This window comes from Oryctolagus cuniculus, chromosome 6, assembly GCF_051225735.1.
Source record: "Oryctolagus cuniculus isolate XC-2025 breed Fujian yellow rabbit chromosome 6, ASM5122573v1, whole genome shotgun sequence".
NCBI lineage: Eukaryota > Metazoa > Chordata > Mammalia > Lagomorpha > Leporidae > Oryctolagus > Oryctolagus cuniculus.
In genome coordinates, this window is record NC_142872.1 from 56,659,085 (window position 1) to 56,674,487 (window position 15,403).

At 50.1% G+C, this 15,403-nt stretch overlaps 1 protein-coding gene across 2 annotated transcripts in view; it reads left to right on the top strand.

Annotated features, from left to right (window-relative positions):
* The window catches only part of WWC1 (WW and C2 domain containing 1), a 176,383-nt gene that overhangs the window by 155,813 nt on the left and 5,167 nt on the right, over window positions 1-15,403 (top strand). For both annotated transcript variants that reach the window (XM_008255374.5, XM_002710366.6), the window contains exons 18-20: window positions 3,861-3,984; window positions 5,335-5,499; window positions 12,394-12,486. In XM_008255374.5, coding sequence (XP_008253596.3) covers window positions 3,861-3,984; window positions 5,335-5,499; window positions 12,394-12,486 — 382 coding nt within the window. The remainder of the gene's footprint in view (window positions 1-3,860; window positions 3,985-5,334; window positions 5,500-12,393; window positions 12,487-15,403) is intronic.

Genomic DNA, 15,403 nt, shown 5'->3' on the forward strand with positions numbered 1-15,403 from the left:
GCCATTCAAACTTCCCCAGACACTGACTTACAAAGAGGGTGGGGGGTCCTGGGGCTGCTGGAGTGGAGCACATCCATCTGCAGCCCCCTCCCCCGAGGCTGGGGGCTTCTTTTGGTGCTGGGGTGTTCGCTGGCCATGCTGTGCTCTGGAGTCCTGGGTAGAGGTCGCCCACAGCCTGGCCCTGTGTTTTAATTCACACTCTGTCCAGCACCTGAGACACAGCAGCCATTGTTGCTCCCCCTTTTTGTTAATTTAGGTCTCTTTAATGCATATAATCAGAAGATTTTTTTTTTTTTAAGATTCACAAGCAAAAACCTGAAGAGTATTAGAAAACACAGATGAATATAATGACTGACAGTGCTAGAGTGAAAAGACCTCTGTCTCCTTGGGAAGTTGTGTGTGTGTGTGTGTGTGCATCTCTGTCTCGAGCAGATGTTGTGTGGCACTGCTGAGTCCCAGGGCGTGTAGGCTTCTATTTTAGCAGACTTTGCCGAGTAGACCTCAAGTAAAATTGCAGTAGTGAATGATCCCACTGCCAATGGCTAAGGGAAACTTTAACCTGTACCTGCTCTGATATACAGTACAAGGGAACTTTACACAGTTCATGGAAAAATGGAATTACACTATCGGTTTGTTTGGTGCAAAAAAAAAAAATGGAATCCATGCATAATTTTTGTTGTTTGAAAGGCAGTCATAGAGAAGGAGAGAGAGAGAGAGAGAGAGAGAGTCTTCCATTTGCTGTTTTACCCCCCAAATGGCTCCAGTGGCCAGAGCTGAGGCAATCCAAAGCCAGGAGCCAAAGCTTCCTCTGGGTCTCCCTTGTACCCAGAAGCACTTGGGCCATCTTCCACTGCCTTCCCAAGCACAATAGCAGGTAGGTGGATCGGAAGTGGAACAGCTGGGACCCAGACTGGTGCTCATATGGGATGCTAGCACTGCAGGCAGCTGCTTTACTCACTACACCACAGCACTGGCCCCCATGCATAATTTTTTTTTAAGATTTTATTTTTTTATTTGAGAGAGTTACAGACATTGAGAGGGATAGACAGAGAGAAAGGTCTTCCATCTACTGGTCCACCCCCCGAGATGGCCGCCAGGGCTGGAGCTGGGCCGATCCGAAGCCAGGAGCCTCCCCCGGGTCTCCCACGTGGGTGCAGGGGCCCAACTGCTTGGGCCATCCTCCACCTTTTTCCCAGGCCCCAGGTGAGAGCTGGGTCGGAAGAGGAGCAGCCAGAACTAGAACCAGTGCCCATATCAGATGTCAGCGCCGCAATGGAAGATTAACCTACTGTGCCACAGCACTGGCAACCTCATGCATAATTTTTTGTAAAATATGTTTTTATGAAATTTTTGAACTCTCATCTAAGCAAACTTCTGCACGTACTCAAAATATAGGCATTAAAAAAAGTTTTAAGTTTTTGTTTATTCCTTTTGAAAGAGTGACAAAGGGAGAGAGACAGAGAAAGAGATCTTCCATCTACCCATTCACTCGCCAGATGGCCACAACAACAAGAGTTGGTCCAGACTGAAGCATAGAATTCCATTCCAGTCTCCCAAGTCGGTGGCAGGGCCCAGACACTTAGGCCATCCTCTGCCATTTTCCCAGGTGCATTAGCAGGGACCTGGATTCAAAGTGAAGCAGCTGGGACTGGAACAGATGCCCGTATGGGATGCTGGCACTGCAAACAACAGCTTAATCCTCTGTGTTACAACACTGGCCCATACATTTTTTATTTGAATAGATATTGCTAAGGTGACTTCTCTAATTTATACTCCCATCAGAGATACACCTATTGTCTGTACCTTCAACAGTATTTGATATTTTTTTTTTTGCCACTCCAATGGATGAATAGATATTACCTACTTTAATTGTTTTTCTTTTTATAACTGAGATCAAGTACGTTTTAACATTCCTTTCCTGGAATGTTTAAATCAAGTTCAACGTCAATTAAAAGAGACATCCATTGTGATTGAGCTTTTAATAGAGCCGGGCAAACTTGGGTTGGAAACCTGGCCCCAGTACTTAGCAGCCTGTGGCATTGGACAAGGCCCCTCACCCTTCCACTCCTCATTTTTTCAATCTGCAAAGTGTCAGAGAGCACAGGGATCTTCAGTAGATACTGGTGAGTGGAGCTTCTACAGAATTCTTTGTGGAAGTGCCTCCCTAGTGTTCACCTGTTCTCCAACTCAGCTCCTCTCTCAATGGATAGTCTGCAAGGGCCATTGGGGGAGAGCAGGGGCCCCTCCAGAGCTGGGGTCTCCATCTAAGTCTGGGGAATGGAGATCCAAGCCTTGTTCTCCCACTGGGAAAATCCTCAGGGAATTTGTACTTTTCCCCCACAACCCTGCTGGGCCAGCTAACTTGATGTTTTCATTTGGCTGGCATTCTTTTGGGCAAGTGTGGGAATACTGTCCCCTACTGATGCCTGATTGTTCCGCCAAACCATTGCAATCCAGGATTCCAAGGGAAATGGGTAATCCCGAAAGGTATCACCCAAAGTATGGACTGTTCACAGATGACTTGCAATACACATACCTGATAACAGGCTTATGTGCGGAATACGTATTGATCTCTTATCAGTCAATAACAAATAGACAACCTAATTTTGAAAAAAATTAGTATTCTAATGGAGACTTTTGCAAAAAGAATACATATGAATAAGGGCAGGAAAGGTTTCTGAACAAGAAAATGCAACTCCAAGCCACAATAAGATACAAGCACACACCCTGTACAGTGACTGAATTTAAAGATTGACAATACTGGGGCCAGTGCTGTGGTGTAGTGGGTAAAGCCGCTGCCTGCAGTGCCAGCGTCCCATATGGGTGCTGGTTCAAGTCCCAGCTGCTCAACTTTTGATCCAGCTCTCTGCTATGGCCTGGGAAAGCAATAAAAGATGATACAAGTCTTTGGGCCCTTGCACCTGCATGGGAGACTCCTCACTCCTTAATTTGTATTGACACAGCTTCAGCTGTTGTTGCCATCTGGGGAGTGAACCAGCAGATAGAATCCCCCACCCCACCCCGCCTCTGCCTCTCTGTAACTCTGCCTTTCAAATAAATAAATTAAAAATAAAAAAAAGATTGACAATACCAGGTGTAGATGCGGAACTGGAAGAGGAAATGTGGAGATAGGTGGAGAATCCAAGACGTGTGAGCACAGAATGGCTGTATGAACATACAGACAGGGTGGCCATCCTGGAGAAACCAAAACCCGGACTTCCTGCCTGCAGAACCCTGAGAAAATGGATGCTGTTGCAGCCACCTTGTCTGTTGTGCTTCATTCTGGAAGCCCTAGCAAACTAACGCAGTATCCAAGAGAAAGGAGAACCTGTGTCTACACACACAGACGTGTGCATGGAGGGCCAGAGACGCGCTCTTACGACTGCTAAACAATGGATGCAAAGCACATGTTCATCATGTGAAACAAGTTGCAAAATATCCATCCGGGAGATTATGAGCGATAAAACTCAGGGAGCTACTGATGCCTGCAGCAGTATGCATGCACTTCAAAAACATTAGAGAAAAGAGTGTTTGTTGTCTCATTCCGTTTCTAGAAAAATCTAACATGGGATGACAGAAGGATACTCAGAGGCTGCCTGGAGGTAGAGAGAGATTTCCTGGGGAAGTGTCTGAGAGCACCTCTTGGGGTGATGGGACATTGTGTACTTCCATTGTGGCCATAGCTGAAAATGCGTGCTGTGGCATACAGCACTCCCTCCCTAAAATGGCCTTCTTTTGTAAACCTTGTGTCTTCCATCATGAAAAAGTGTGCAGGCCCTGCCCTGGTTTGCACTGCACACAGGGGAGCCAAGGCACAGGGAGAGATCTGGGTGAGTGACGGAGGCGTTTTGACACCACAGGAAATACGAGGAGGAGACCAGCGAGAATGAGGCAGCAGCGGAGGAGGAGGAGGAAGAGGAGGGAGAAGAGGACGTCTTTGCTGAGAAAGCCTCCCCAGACATGGATGGGTACCCGGCGTTAAAGGTAGGAAGGCTGCTGTGGGGAGGTGGCCCCCAGTCCTTGAGTGCAGGCCTTCCGAAGGGGCTCAGGGCTGGGTCTTGTCTGCAGTGTCATGGGTAGGCCAGCAGTGGGTTGCTCAAAAGAGGCCCTGCCTGGGCTTTAAGTGACAGCCAACCAGGAAATGCTGAATTGCCTGTCTCTTTTCTTTTGCCCTCTCTGGTTTCCCTGTTGCTGTAAGAATATATCAAGCTTTGCAGTCATGTGGGTCTGGGTTCGAATGCTGGCTCTGCACCTGCCTAGCTGTTTGGTCTTAGGCAGATAACTTTGTCCCCCTCAAGCCTCCTCTCTCTTGTCTAAGATGGACACAGTAACACCAACCTTGACCATGGGCTTGAAGACTTTTTCAAAGGAGCCCACTTCTTCCTTTGAGGCTGCCGAAAATGCAGCAGGAAAAGGAAATCCTGTCAAAGTTTCTCTGTCTTCTGCCATCCCTGTCGTACTGGGGTGTCACAGCAGGATTTGCTGGGACCCCCAAGCAACTGGGGTGTCCCAGGAGAGCACTCTGTGGCTTTGCACCTGCAGGATGCATGGACCTGGAGCACCCACTGGGTTTGAGCTGCCCACCTGGGAGTGGAGCTGCAGGAGGCACACTGCCCAAAGGTGGAGGGGCTGAAAGTAGAACCTGGGCCCTTCCTTTAATTCCTCTCCAGTGAGGCATCGTTTTGCAATCGCACCACCCAGAGGAGGCACCTTTTTCATCATGACATGGGGAGACTCCGTAGGCTCCTTGCGTTTGGGTGCTTTTGTTAATCTTTTACAGTTGACTACAAGAAGACGTCTCACAGTTTGTGGGAAATGAATTAAAAAACTGGGGTGCAAAAGCTTTCTGATGTCCATACAGAATTTTTGCACAGTATTTCACAGACCTCCTGCAGATGCTTCCTACTGTGCCTAGCTGTAGAAAACCTGATTCCCAGACTTTAAAAAACTAGACTTGCCGTTTCTTCCGTCATTCTAAGAAAGCATCCTCACTTCTTGGCCAGGGCACTAGCAGCCTTGGCTGCTACATAAACCTTGATGATGGTCTATGCCTGGTCTGTCTGAGGCATCAGTACCTTTGCTACCTCTTATGCTCATGCGAGTTAGGTTTGCCACACCTGCCTTGGGGGAATGGGGACCGGCACTCCTGGCCTCGGCTCTCCTCCTGGCAGGACTGGGCTGATCCATCCAGCAAGATTGGAGCCAAAGAGGCCCCAGCTGTGCCTGTGGACCAAGGGCAAGGTGACAGGTGTCAGGGATAGCTGAGTGGTCTTGGGGTGGGTGGCTGAGACCGTATAGGTGCTGCTGGCCTCAAGGCTGTGGCTTCTTCCTTAGGTGGACAAAGAGACCAACACTGAAACCCCGGCCCCATCACCCACTGTGGTGCGGCCCAAGGACCGGAGGGTGGGCACACCGTCCCCGGGGCCGTTTCTTCGAGGAAGCACCATCATCCGTTCCAAGACCTTCTCCCCTGGACCCCAGAGCCAGTACGTGTGCCGGGTGAGTAGCCAGGGGAAGGGGAGGGAGCACCTTGCTTCCCCTCTCAGTAAGCGGGAGCCTCACAGAGTCCTAGGTGCCAGCCCGGATTGCTCTCACCTTGTTGGGTACCCTTGTGTGAGTGAACAGCCCTGATCCTCACTTTCCTTGTGTGGAGTTTGTAGACCTGCTTCATAGAATCATTTTAGATAAACCACACGTAGGGAACCTTTTTTCTGCCATGGGCCGTTTGGACATTTATAACATAATTCACGGGCCCTACAGGATTATCAGTTTAAAAATTAGCATGCTATATTGAATTTTGAGTCCTGCCTGCTGTTGCCTTGGCCAAATCGAGTGATTTTTTGGGCCTCCTATGGCCCATGGGCCAGATGCCCCCTCCCACCCCCCGAAAGAAGGGAAAAGGCCTGGTACCCTGTTCTTGATGGGTGTTACTATCACAATTTAAACCTGCTCACTTCCTCCTCGTCCTGAGCCTGCCCTTGCCGTGCAGGCAGCCCATTGTGGAAATCCCAGTGATCTCTCAAGGTCTCCACAGTGGAGGGCGTTTCTTCCCCACCTCCAGGGAAGTTCCACCGTGCAGCCGCAGTTGCAGAATGACAGCAGAACTTGCGCCTTACTTGATCGCGGGTTGTTGATTTTCGGTTGAACTTGGTGCTAACATTGCAAACCTAGGAAGGACAATTAAATAAGAATGCAGAAGCTTGGCAAACAATTCCAGTTCCTCTTGAGCAAAGGGGATACCTGGATCCACAGGCTGCACCTCCTCTTAGGGCAGCACGGGGCTGGGGCTGAGCAGTGGAGGCAGCTGCCCTCGGACAATGGGGTTGGGGAGCTTTCTCGTTCACGCCTCATGGCCTTCATAACCTGTTCCCCTTGCCAGTGTGCTCTTGCAGGCCCCACTGGGAGTTTATGGTGGCCTGCCGTGGCCTTTGTCCCTTCCAACCTTGACCTTGCCGTCCCCTTTCCTAGGCTACTTTCCTTCTCTCTGCCTCGCGTGGAGGGTCTGAGAACCTACTAAGTCTGGGGCCATGCACTTCATTCCCTAAAATAGAGCAGTGTCCCCGTGATTCCAGGAGAACATGCTGGTTCTATAGCCAGAGAAGGGTTGAACAGAAAGCCAACTGGTCGTTTCATGGTTACTTTTTCTGTGAGATAGGGACAGGAAAGGAACTGATTGGTTGACCTGAGGTTATTTTAGGTGACCTTTCTGTGAAAGGAACTTTATTATCACTGGGATTGAAGCTGGCCTATTGTAAACTTTGGCTGTTAGCTGTCTAATCCTGATTCCTCATAAGGTCAGATCAACAGCTCAGTTTCAGCTTGGTGACATGAACTCCAGCCTGGATGGCTCTGCTTTGAATTGTAGCAGGTCTGTGGGGGCCTGGAGCAAAAACTTGGTCCAAAACAATAGTCTCTTGTAATTTTTGTGTGCCAGGCTGCAGAACCAGCTCTCACTCTCCACTTCTTAGGAAAGACACAGATAAGACGTGTGTGTACCTTCCCAGAGCCCTGAGCTCAAGTGTTATGTCAACATCTTCCCTTCCCCTGTTCCAGGTAGAACCACTGGACACTAGCTAGAGGCATGAGCAGAATCTGGCTGATGAACGTTCCAGCAGGCCATTCCTGGAGGGCAGAACTGTGGAACCCCCCCCTACATGATCAGCCACAATTACCTGGCTGTTGTTACGGAGGGTGGGATGTTCCTTGGGGTCTCAACATCTGAGTACTCAGCATCCAAGCCCTGTACATACCAGGTTGATTAGAGAGCTTCATTTCCTCATAACGTGAAAATCTCACTCGTTGACTGGCTCCTTAGCAAATTAGTCCCCGCAAACACATGCCCCACAGCCCCTCTTAGTGGCAACATACACCTCTGCCTTCTGCATGGACTCCCTAGCGCACTGCTGAGCTTGTAAGCGTCTGAGAGGATAATGCAGGCACAGTGCATATTGACTGGGTATCCTGCAAGAGGATTTCCTGAAGTCGCTGAACAAAGGTGGGAGAGGCTACAAAGAAGCCAGCTCACTGCTGCAGAAGAGAAAATCTCGTGAATGCCTCAGAGGTGAATACATCGAAGGCTTTAGAAAAGCCTTTAGGATGGTGGATAAAACCCTCTGGTTTTTGTAAAATCGCCACCATGATGAACACAGAGTAGAAATCAAACACAAAAAGAATGTCACTCATCAGAAAAATTAGCATTGGACTCACTCATTTCCGTCAGGATTAGAACACATTTGTAATTTTGTTCAATGGCAAATAAAAATTAAAATAACTTTTTTAAAAAAGATTTATTTATTTGAAATTCAGAGTTACAGAGAGAAAGCAAGTGAGAGAGAAATATGTTTATCTGCTTTACTCCCCAGATGGCCACAACGCCTGGCCAGGCCAAAACCCGGAGCCAGGAGCTTCATTGGGTCTCCCACATGGGTGACAGGGGCCCAAACACTTGGGCCATCTTGTACTGCTTTTCCAAGGCCTTTAGCAGGGAGCCTCAGAAATTCGAGGGAAAGAAGGCAAGCCAAATCCTAGCCAGAATCATACCCCCAGGCCATTCAGGTGGGGATATCTGCTGCAGATTGTGGCCCCAGCCAGTCCTCCTACTGCCTCTGGGGTTCAGTACAGTAGTCCCCTCTTAGCTACAGTTTTGCTTTCTGCACTTTGAGCTACCCAGTCAACTGCAGTCCAAAAATGCTAAATGGAAAATTCCAGAATTAAAAAAGTTCATAGTTTTTAAATAGTAGGGGATTTTGAATAGCTTAGTGAAGCCTGGGATGTGAGTCATCCTGCTGTCCAGCGTATCCTTGTTGTATGTGCTACCCGCCCATTAGTCACGACAGCATTTTGGTTGTCAGACTGACCATGGTAGGTTTCCAGTGCTGTGCTCAGATCACTCCAAAGCTAGCAATGCTGGCATTTCAGATAGGCCAAAGAGAACCTATCAAGTGTTTCCTTTAAGTAAGAAGGTGACTTAGGAAAGTTATCTGGAGTTGCTAAGCTCTACAGTAAGTTGTTATTCTCTTATTGTAAATTAAACTTTGCTCTAGGAAAAAAATGTTTAGCGCTATCTGTGATTTCAGGCATCCACTGGGGGTCTTGGAATACCTCCCACAAGGATGGGGGTTGGTGCCTGTACCAATACCTCCCACAGGCTCCTGCCACTACAGTTCCCAGATGCTACAGCTGCAGCCATTTCTCACCAGCTGATGGCTTTTCTCTGACATACATGGCCCATTTGTAGAGCAAAAGAGGGCAACCTTTTAAACATGAGAGGCACAAGAACCGAGAATTGGGTCCTGCTGCCCAAGGTGTGACTCCATGCCTAGGTTAGTTGCATTCGATTGGCAGACCTTAGTCCTGGACTGCCTGGAATCAAAACGCTGGTACTGTGAGATTCACTGACGCGAGGTGGGCTTGCTTTCCATCAGGAATCCTAAGGTGGGATCTCCCCATCCACAGGAGGTGTCTCAAATACTAACCCCCCCCACACACACACAGCAAGAAAGAAAATGTATTTTTTGTGTCATCTGCAAGATGAGTTGTGTTAAATCTCATTTCATAGATGCAGAAACTGAGACCCAGAGAGTCAGCGCTTTGCCCTGGCTCACTCAGCCGCTGTGTGCAAAGCCAGGGTCTGACTCCAAAGCTTGCAGCCTTTCTGGTACTCAGAGCCACCACTTGAGGGCCTTCCTCTGGCCTCCTCAAGTCTGATTGTGAGTAGCCCCTTTCTGCTGGCCTGACATCACATTTCTGCACCCCCATTGCCTTCTGCACCGGTCGCTTCTCTGGTCTTCAGCATGGCCTGTGTCACTTGTGCACGTCCCTCACTCAAGCTGCCCCACTGGACACTGACCCCGACAGGTGGGGACGTGAATTACACCCGCCCAGCACCTGTGTGTTGATCAGTGGTGCCTTCACACTTGTTCGCTGATCCGTTTTGACTCGGTGCATCCATCCCTTCCAAGATTCTTGGTCTGGAACCAGCTGTCTGTGACTTTAAGTCATTTCTCTGCTCTCTACACCAGTTTCTCTGGTAAATGGAAGTAATAACAAGACAGTGATGTTCTCTGCTGTGTCTAGGATGAAATGCATTTGGCCAAGTTCTTTGCTAATTTAGCATTCATTGCTCTTTTATAACATGGTCTTTTTTTAAAGATAAATATATATATATATATATTTTTAATTTATCTGAAAGGCAGAGTTTCAGAGAGGAAGAGACAGAGAGAAATCCTCCATCTGCTAATTCACTTCCCAAATGGCTAGAGCTTGGCAGATCTGAAGCCAGGAGCCAGGAGCCTCCTCCGGGTCCCCCTGGTGGGTGCAGGGGCCCAAGTACTTGGGCCTTCCTCCACTGCCTTCCTGGGCCATAGCAGAGAGCTGGCTTGGAATTGGAGCATCCAGAACTTGAACTGGCACCCACATGGGATGCTGGTGCTGTGGGCTTTAACCCGCCACAGCTCCAGCCCCTATAACGTGGTCTTTTACACAAACAACCATCAGTTGTCCTGATACCTATTTCTGGTTGGTATGATACCTGTCCTACAGGTGCCACCTTTGAGTTGAAACAGTTTTTCTTCTGGCACCTTATGCAGCCAGAATTTTTTGTAGGAATCCACTCTAATTGTCAAGATGATCTACCCCTCTGCACCCCTGAGGCTTATCTGTAGCCTGGAGCTAGGGGAGGGTGGTGCCTTGCAGCCACACAGCCTGGGCCTGGAACTCTTACTTGAACCTTCTCAGTGCGTCTGAGCCTCAGTTCCCTCTCGTGACGCTTCTGGGAAGACTAAAGGAAACTGCCGACACAGCGCTGGTGCCTAGCAGCTGCCCCATCCCTGTGGCTGTCACTGGTGTTACTCTTGCCCTGGTTTGGGTTCTGGTTGAGACTGCCCAGCACAGTGGCTGTTTCATCAGGATGTCCCCAGGATTGCTGTGTTTATCAACTTAACAGGACTGTTACTGTCATTCTCATCTTGTTAACAACCATTACAATGACAACAGAACCAGCTTCTCAGGAGAGACCTTCGAAGTGCAATGACAGCTGCCAGGCAAACAGGCACAGTCGCCCTGGGGCCTGTGTCAGCCCCCTGACCATGGAGATAAACTGGAAAGAAGTCCCCTCCCTGCATTCCCCTTCCCGATGCACCACCCCTGGGGTGGTGAGACACATCATTACTAGCAAGGCGCCCCATCTTACCATTTGTCGGATTTGTAGCCTTGGATGGGGAACATTAGCCCCTGTGGGGAGTGTAAGTAACTCTGATGGACAGGATTCCTGTGGGGACAGGGGCGATCAGCACGGCCCTCATGGAGCCTGTCTGCCCCATCCTCGCTGAGGCTGTGGCCCCTGAGGTTTTGCATTTTACATTTTCATTTATGCATTTTTTTTTTGATAGGCAGAGTGGTCAGTGAGAGAGAGAGACAGAGAAAGGTCTTCCTTTTGCCGTTGGTTCACCCTCCAATGGCCGCTGCAGCCAGCGCACTGCGCTGATCCAAAGGCAGGAGCCAGGTGTTTATCCTGGTCTCCCATGCAGGTGCACGGCCCAAGGACCTGGGCCATCCTCCACTGCACTCCTGGGCCACAGCAGAGAGCTGGACAGGAAGAGGAGCGACCGGGACAGAATCTGGCGCCCTGACCGGGACTAGAACCCGATGTGCTGGTGCCGCAGGCAGAGGATTAGCCTATTGAGCCGCGGCGCCGGCCCATTTATGCATTTTTAAGATGCTTTTGAATTTCCTGAATGTATTGGTTATAAAAGCTTATTTATTTGAAAGAGTTACAGAGAGAGAAGGAGACACACACACACACACACACACACGCACGCACGCACACGGAAGGAGGGGGGTCCTCTACCTGCTGGTTCACTCCCCAAATGACTGCCAAAGCCGAAGCCAGGGGCTTCACCAGTCTCCCACATGAGTGTCAAGATGTTCCCCACCCAAGGCCACAAATCAGATGAATGGTAAGATGGGATACTTTAGCAGGGATCTGAATCACAAGTGGAGCAGCTGGGACTCCAACTGGCATCCATGTGGCCACAATGCTGGCCCAGCTGAGCCTATTTTTTTCAGTATTTCTGTATGTATGTATGTATTTGAAAGTCAGAACATCAGGGAAGGGGAAACAGACTCAACACACAGATCTTCTATTCATTGGTTCACGCCTCAAATGGCTGCAACGCCAGGGCTGGGCCAGGCTGAAACTAGGAGCCTGGAACTCCTTCTGGGTCTTTCACATGGGTGGCAGGGGCCCAAGCCCTTGCGTCAGTTTCCTCTGCCTTCCCAGGCACATTAGTGGGAAGCTGGATCAGAAGCGGAGCAGCTGGGACTTGAACCATTGAAAATGGTGGTTTGACCCTCTGTTCCCCATTGCTGGCCTTGGTCTTTTTAATATCAGTCTTGACAGTGGCTTCAGTGAAGTCAGCAAAGGCAAGCTCTGCGGGAGTCAGAAAGAGATGATGCAAGCAACCTTCGTGTACTAGGCAAGGAGGGCTGCATGTCTGATGTCACACTGCTGGAGTCAGACTCTGCTGTGTGCTGCCAGCTCGCCAGTGCAGGGCAAGTTGTACAAGCCAAGCCGTAAGGCTCTGTCACCTTGTTTGTAAAGCGGTGATGCTCTTATCACATGGGGTGGTTGGAAGGACTCAGTCAAATATTGCATCTCATTTAACATTATGTGGATACTAGCTTGCAGTTACAGCGCTGTGCACTATGCATGCTCAATATTGGCCTATACAGAAAAGGAGGGTCAGGATGAAGCCTGCAATAGGAAAGTCCTTTTGTTTGCCCAAGGAGCAGGACCTGGCTGAGTGGGGGAACCCAACCCCCTTCCTGGCCCCAGTGCACCTTCCAGAATGTGCTCTGACCATGCTTGACTTCCCATGACTTTTTCTCTCACAGCTGAATCGGAGTGACAGTGACAGCTCCACTCTGTCCAAAAAGCCACCTTTTGTTCGAAACTCCCTGGAGCGGCGCAGCGTCCGGATGAAGCGGGTAAGAGAGTCACCTTGAAGCCGCTTATGTCCCGAAGGCCCATGTCTTGCACCTGCCTCCCTTCTTCTCTGGCCATTTCTCCTGGGTAGTCACAGCTGTAAAGAATGTTACTTGTACAGACGTGACGCTGTTTGCATTTTAAGTCCTGTAGAGGTGCTGGGGAGGCGCCGAGGGTAACGGAACCTTCTGTTTGCACACTTGGCCTTGTCTGTCTGCATAGAAATCAGAGTCAGAATGAACTAACCAAGCTGAGCTGTCATGGTCAGCAGTCAGGGAGCAGGATCCCATGGGAGCCTGCTACGTGCTCTGTGCCTTGCGACATCCAGCCGGCTGACCAGTTCAAGGTCTGGCTGCTCTCCTTGCTGCAGAAAAGTCAGGATCCTCTGAGCACTGCCTGGATGCAGGGAAGTGCAAATGGGCTTCTCTCAGACCATACACAGGGAAGAGGCCCCAGGTATCCCTGGGGAGAAGTCTGGCCCTTCCTGGTGGGGACTGCACCCAGGGCTCAGGGTGGGGTGGTCTTAGATGATAGAGAGACTCCTGATCACGACTTGGAGCAGTCAGGTTTGCAGGAGGTGCAGGGGCGTCTCCTCTTTCAGCACTGTAAAACCATACTACGTGGTGAGTTTGTGGACGCAGGAGAAGGAGCCACAATGTCAGAAAGCAAAGGAGAGAGAGAAAGTTAGAAAACAAAGTGACAGAGTACAGGCCAAGCCAGGATGCGACAGCCCCAAGTAGACCCAGGCCCCTCCAGCTCACCTGCGGACCTGCCCGCTGACAGCTGGAAACGGAGTCTGTCCTTGGCTTGCACCACCCCTGGGCCCACAGGACCCACTCCTACAGAAATGCCACTGGGGGCCCCAGTGGCTTCCCTGTGTTTCCTGCGAAGACCCCCATTCCCAACCAGGCCCTGTGGTGGCTCCCCTTTCATCACCATCTTCCCCTTAGCCAAGGGAATGACTTGCTAAGGGAGCCCTTGGTGATGGTCTGAGCACCCATAGGAACACGAGGGTCCACAGGGGCCCTTGGGTGCCACAGCTCTTGCTGTCACTCAGTGCCCAGGCAGCCTAAGCTGTGTTCTGCTGCAGCCTGAGTGGGCAAGTGCCTAAGATTCAACGTTGGCCAGAGCAAAGAATTGTTCTGAATCTGGAGACACACAGACCCACAAAGGGATTTCCTTGACCCTGTTTGCTTATAAGCACAAACCAGTGTTTTCCTAGAAGAATATTCTAGCACTTCTGCATTGAGCTGGCTTTTATTTCTGAAAGTGTGCATGCTGGCCTTGCAGAGGGAAGGTCTCGTGGCCTCTTATCCTTTGTCACAAATCCCTTTACTGGTCAGTGTGTTTGTTTTCTGTGCAGTAACAAATTACTACAAACTAAGCAGCTTAAGTCATGATGTCACAGTTTCCGTGGGCAGGAGCTTGGGCACAGATGGGCTGAGTCCTCTACCCAGGGCATATGTGGGCTGAAATCTAGGTGTTGGCTGTCTGCATCCTCACATGGACATTTCGCTAGGAAAGGAGTCATATCCTGGCGAGTTGTTGGCAGAAGGCACTGCCTTGTGTTTTTAGCTGGCTGTGAGCCATGGACCCCTCTCGGGTTCTCCTGGTCATTCCTTGCCCTGTGACCCTCTCTACCACGTCATTGAGCACAGAAAAAACCCACTCCATCTTGTCAGGGCTCACCTGAGGAGGTCAGGCCCACCGGCAATGCTCTGCCTTCTGTTTGAGTCACAGTGAGCCGATGAGCAACCTCATGGTGAAAGTGCTATCGTGGTATCCACATAGATCCCAGCACCCATATGGGATGCCAGCTCTGCAGGCAGTGGCTTTACCCACTATGCCCCAGCGCCATCCCCAATTCCATACTCTTTTCTAATCATCAGCAGTATTTGATGGGAGCAGAATTAATGATTGTATTAATGAGAATCCTTTACATTCAGATGAGTGAAGAACCCAACTCAAATCCTGCTTAAGGATGAACGAGGGTGTTTAATGCTCAGTTTGATGCAAAAGTCCAGGATGTTGCACCAGCTTCAGGCATTGATGGATCCAAGCATTGAAACAAGGTGGTCAAGCCTGAGTCCTCCTCAGAGCTTAGTTCTTGAACATGGTCACCCTGTGTGATGGGGAAGATGACCGGCATTAGTTCCAGGTGCATGTTTGGTGGTTTAGCCACCTGTGTGTAGAGTCATTGCCTTTTTCTAAGTAGTTCAGCAGAGTGCCAGCATCGAGTGTTGTTGGCCGGGCGTAGATAGCAGGCCCACTGCTGAGCCGGTCACCGGGATTCTGATTAGCCAAGTCCGGTTCACTTTTCTATCCCCAGTGCCCCACACAGACAGGTGGATTGAATGTGGAGGAGGAGTGGATCTGCAAGGGAACATGAGCATATGTGGTTCCTCTGTGAGTGAGAGAATGAGTGCTTCCCAAGCAGAAGCCATGAATGTCCCTGAGAGGGACGCGAGGTCAAGAAGATGTGACCTCTGCTCTCAAGGGCCGGGCTGACTCGCCTTGAGGAATCAGCTTCAGAGCGGGATGGTGGCAGGTGTCTGTCAGCTGAGGGCGCTGAGAGGCACGAGATCGCAGCCCTGCCAAGGTGGACTTGAAGCTTTCCCACTTATACTCTGTGCTTTCAACTCTGCGAGCCTTGGCTGTGCACTTGATAGCAGCTGCGACTCCCGTAGGGTTGCTGTGCAAATGAAAGGAGGTCGTGGAAATCAAGCACTTAGCACCATGCCAGGAACGTAGTAAGTGTGCCGTATGCGTGAGCTGTGTAAATGGGAGAGGTCAAGCCAAGCCTGGGGAACAGGCACACTGCATTTTTGCAGCAGTGGAAGTCTGCAGATAAACAAGGCAGGGAGCCTGAGACTCGGAGGAGGGGTCGTGTGGTCTCACTGGCTGGGGCCCTGTATGTAG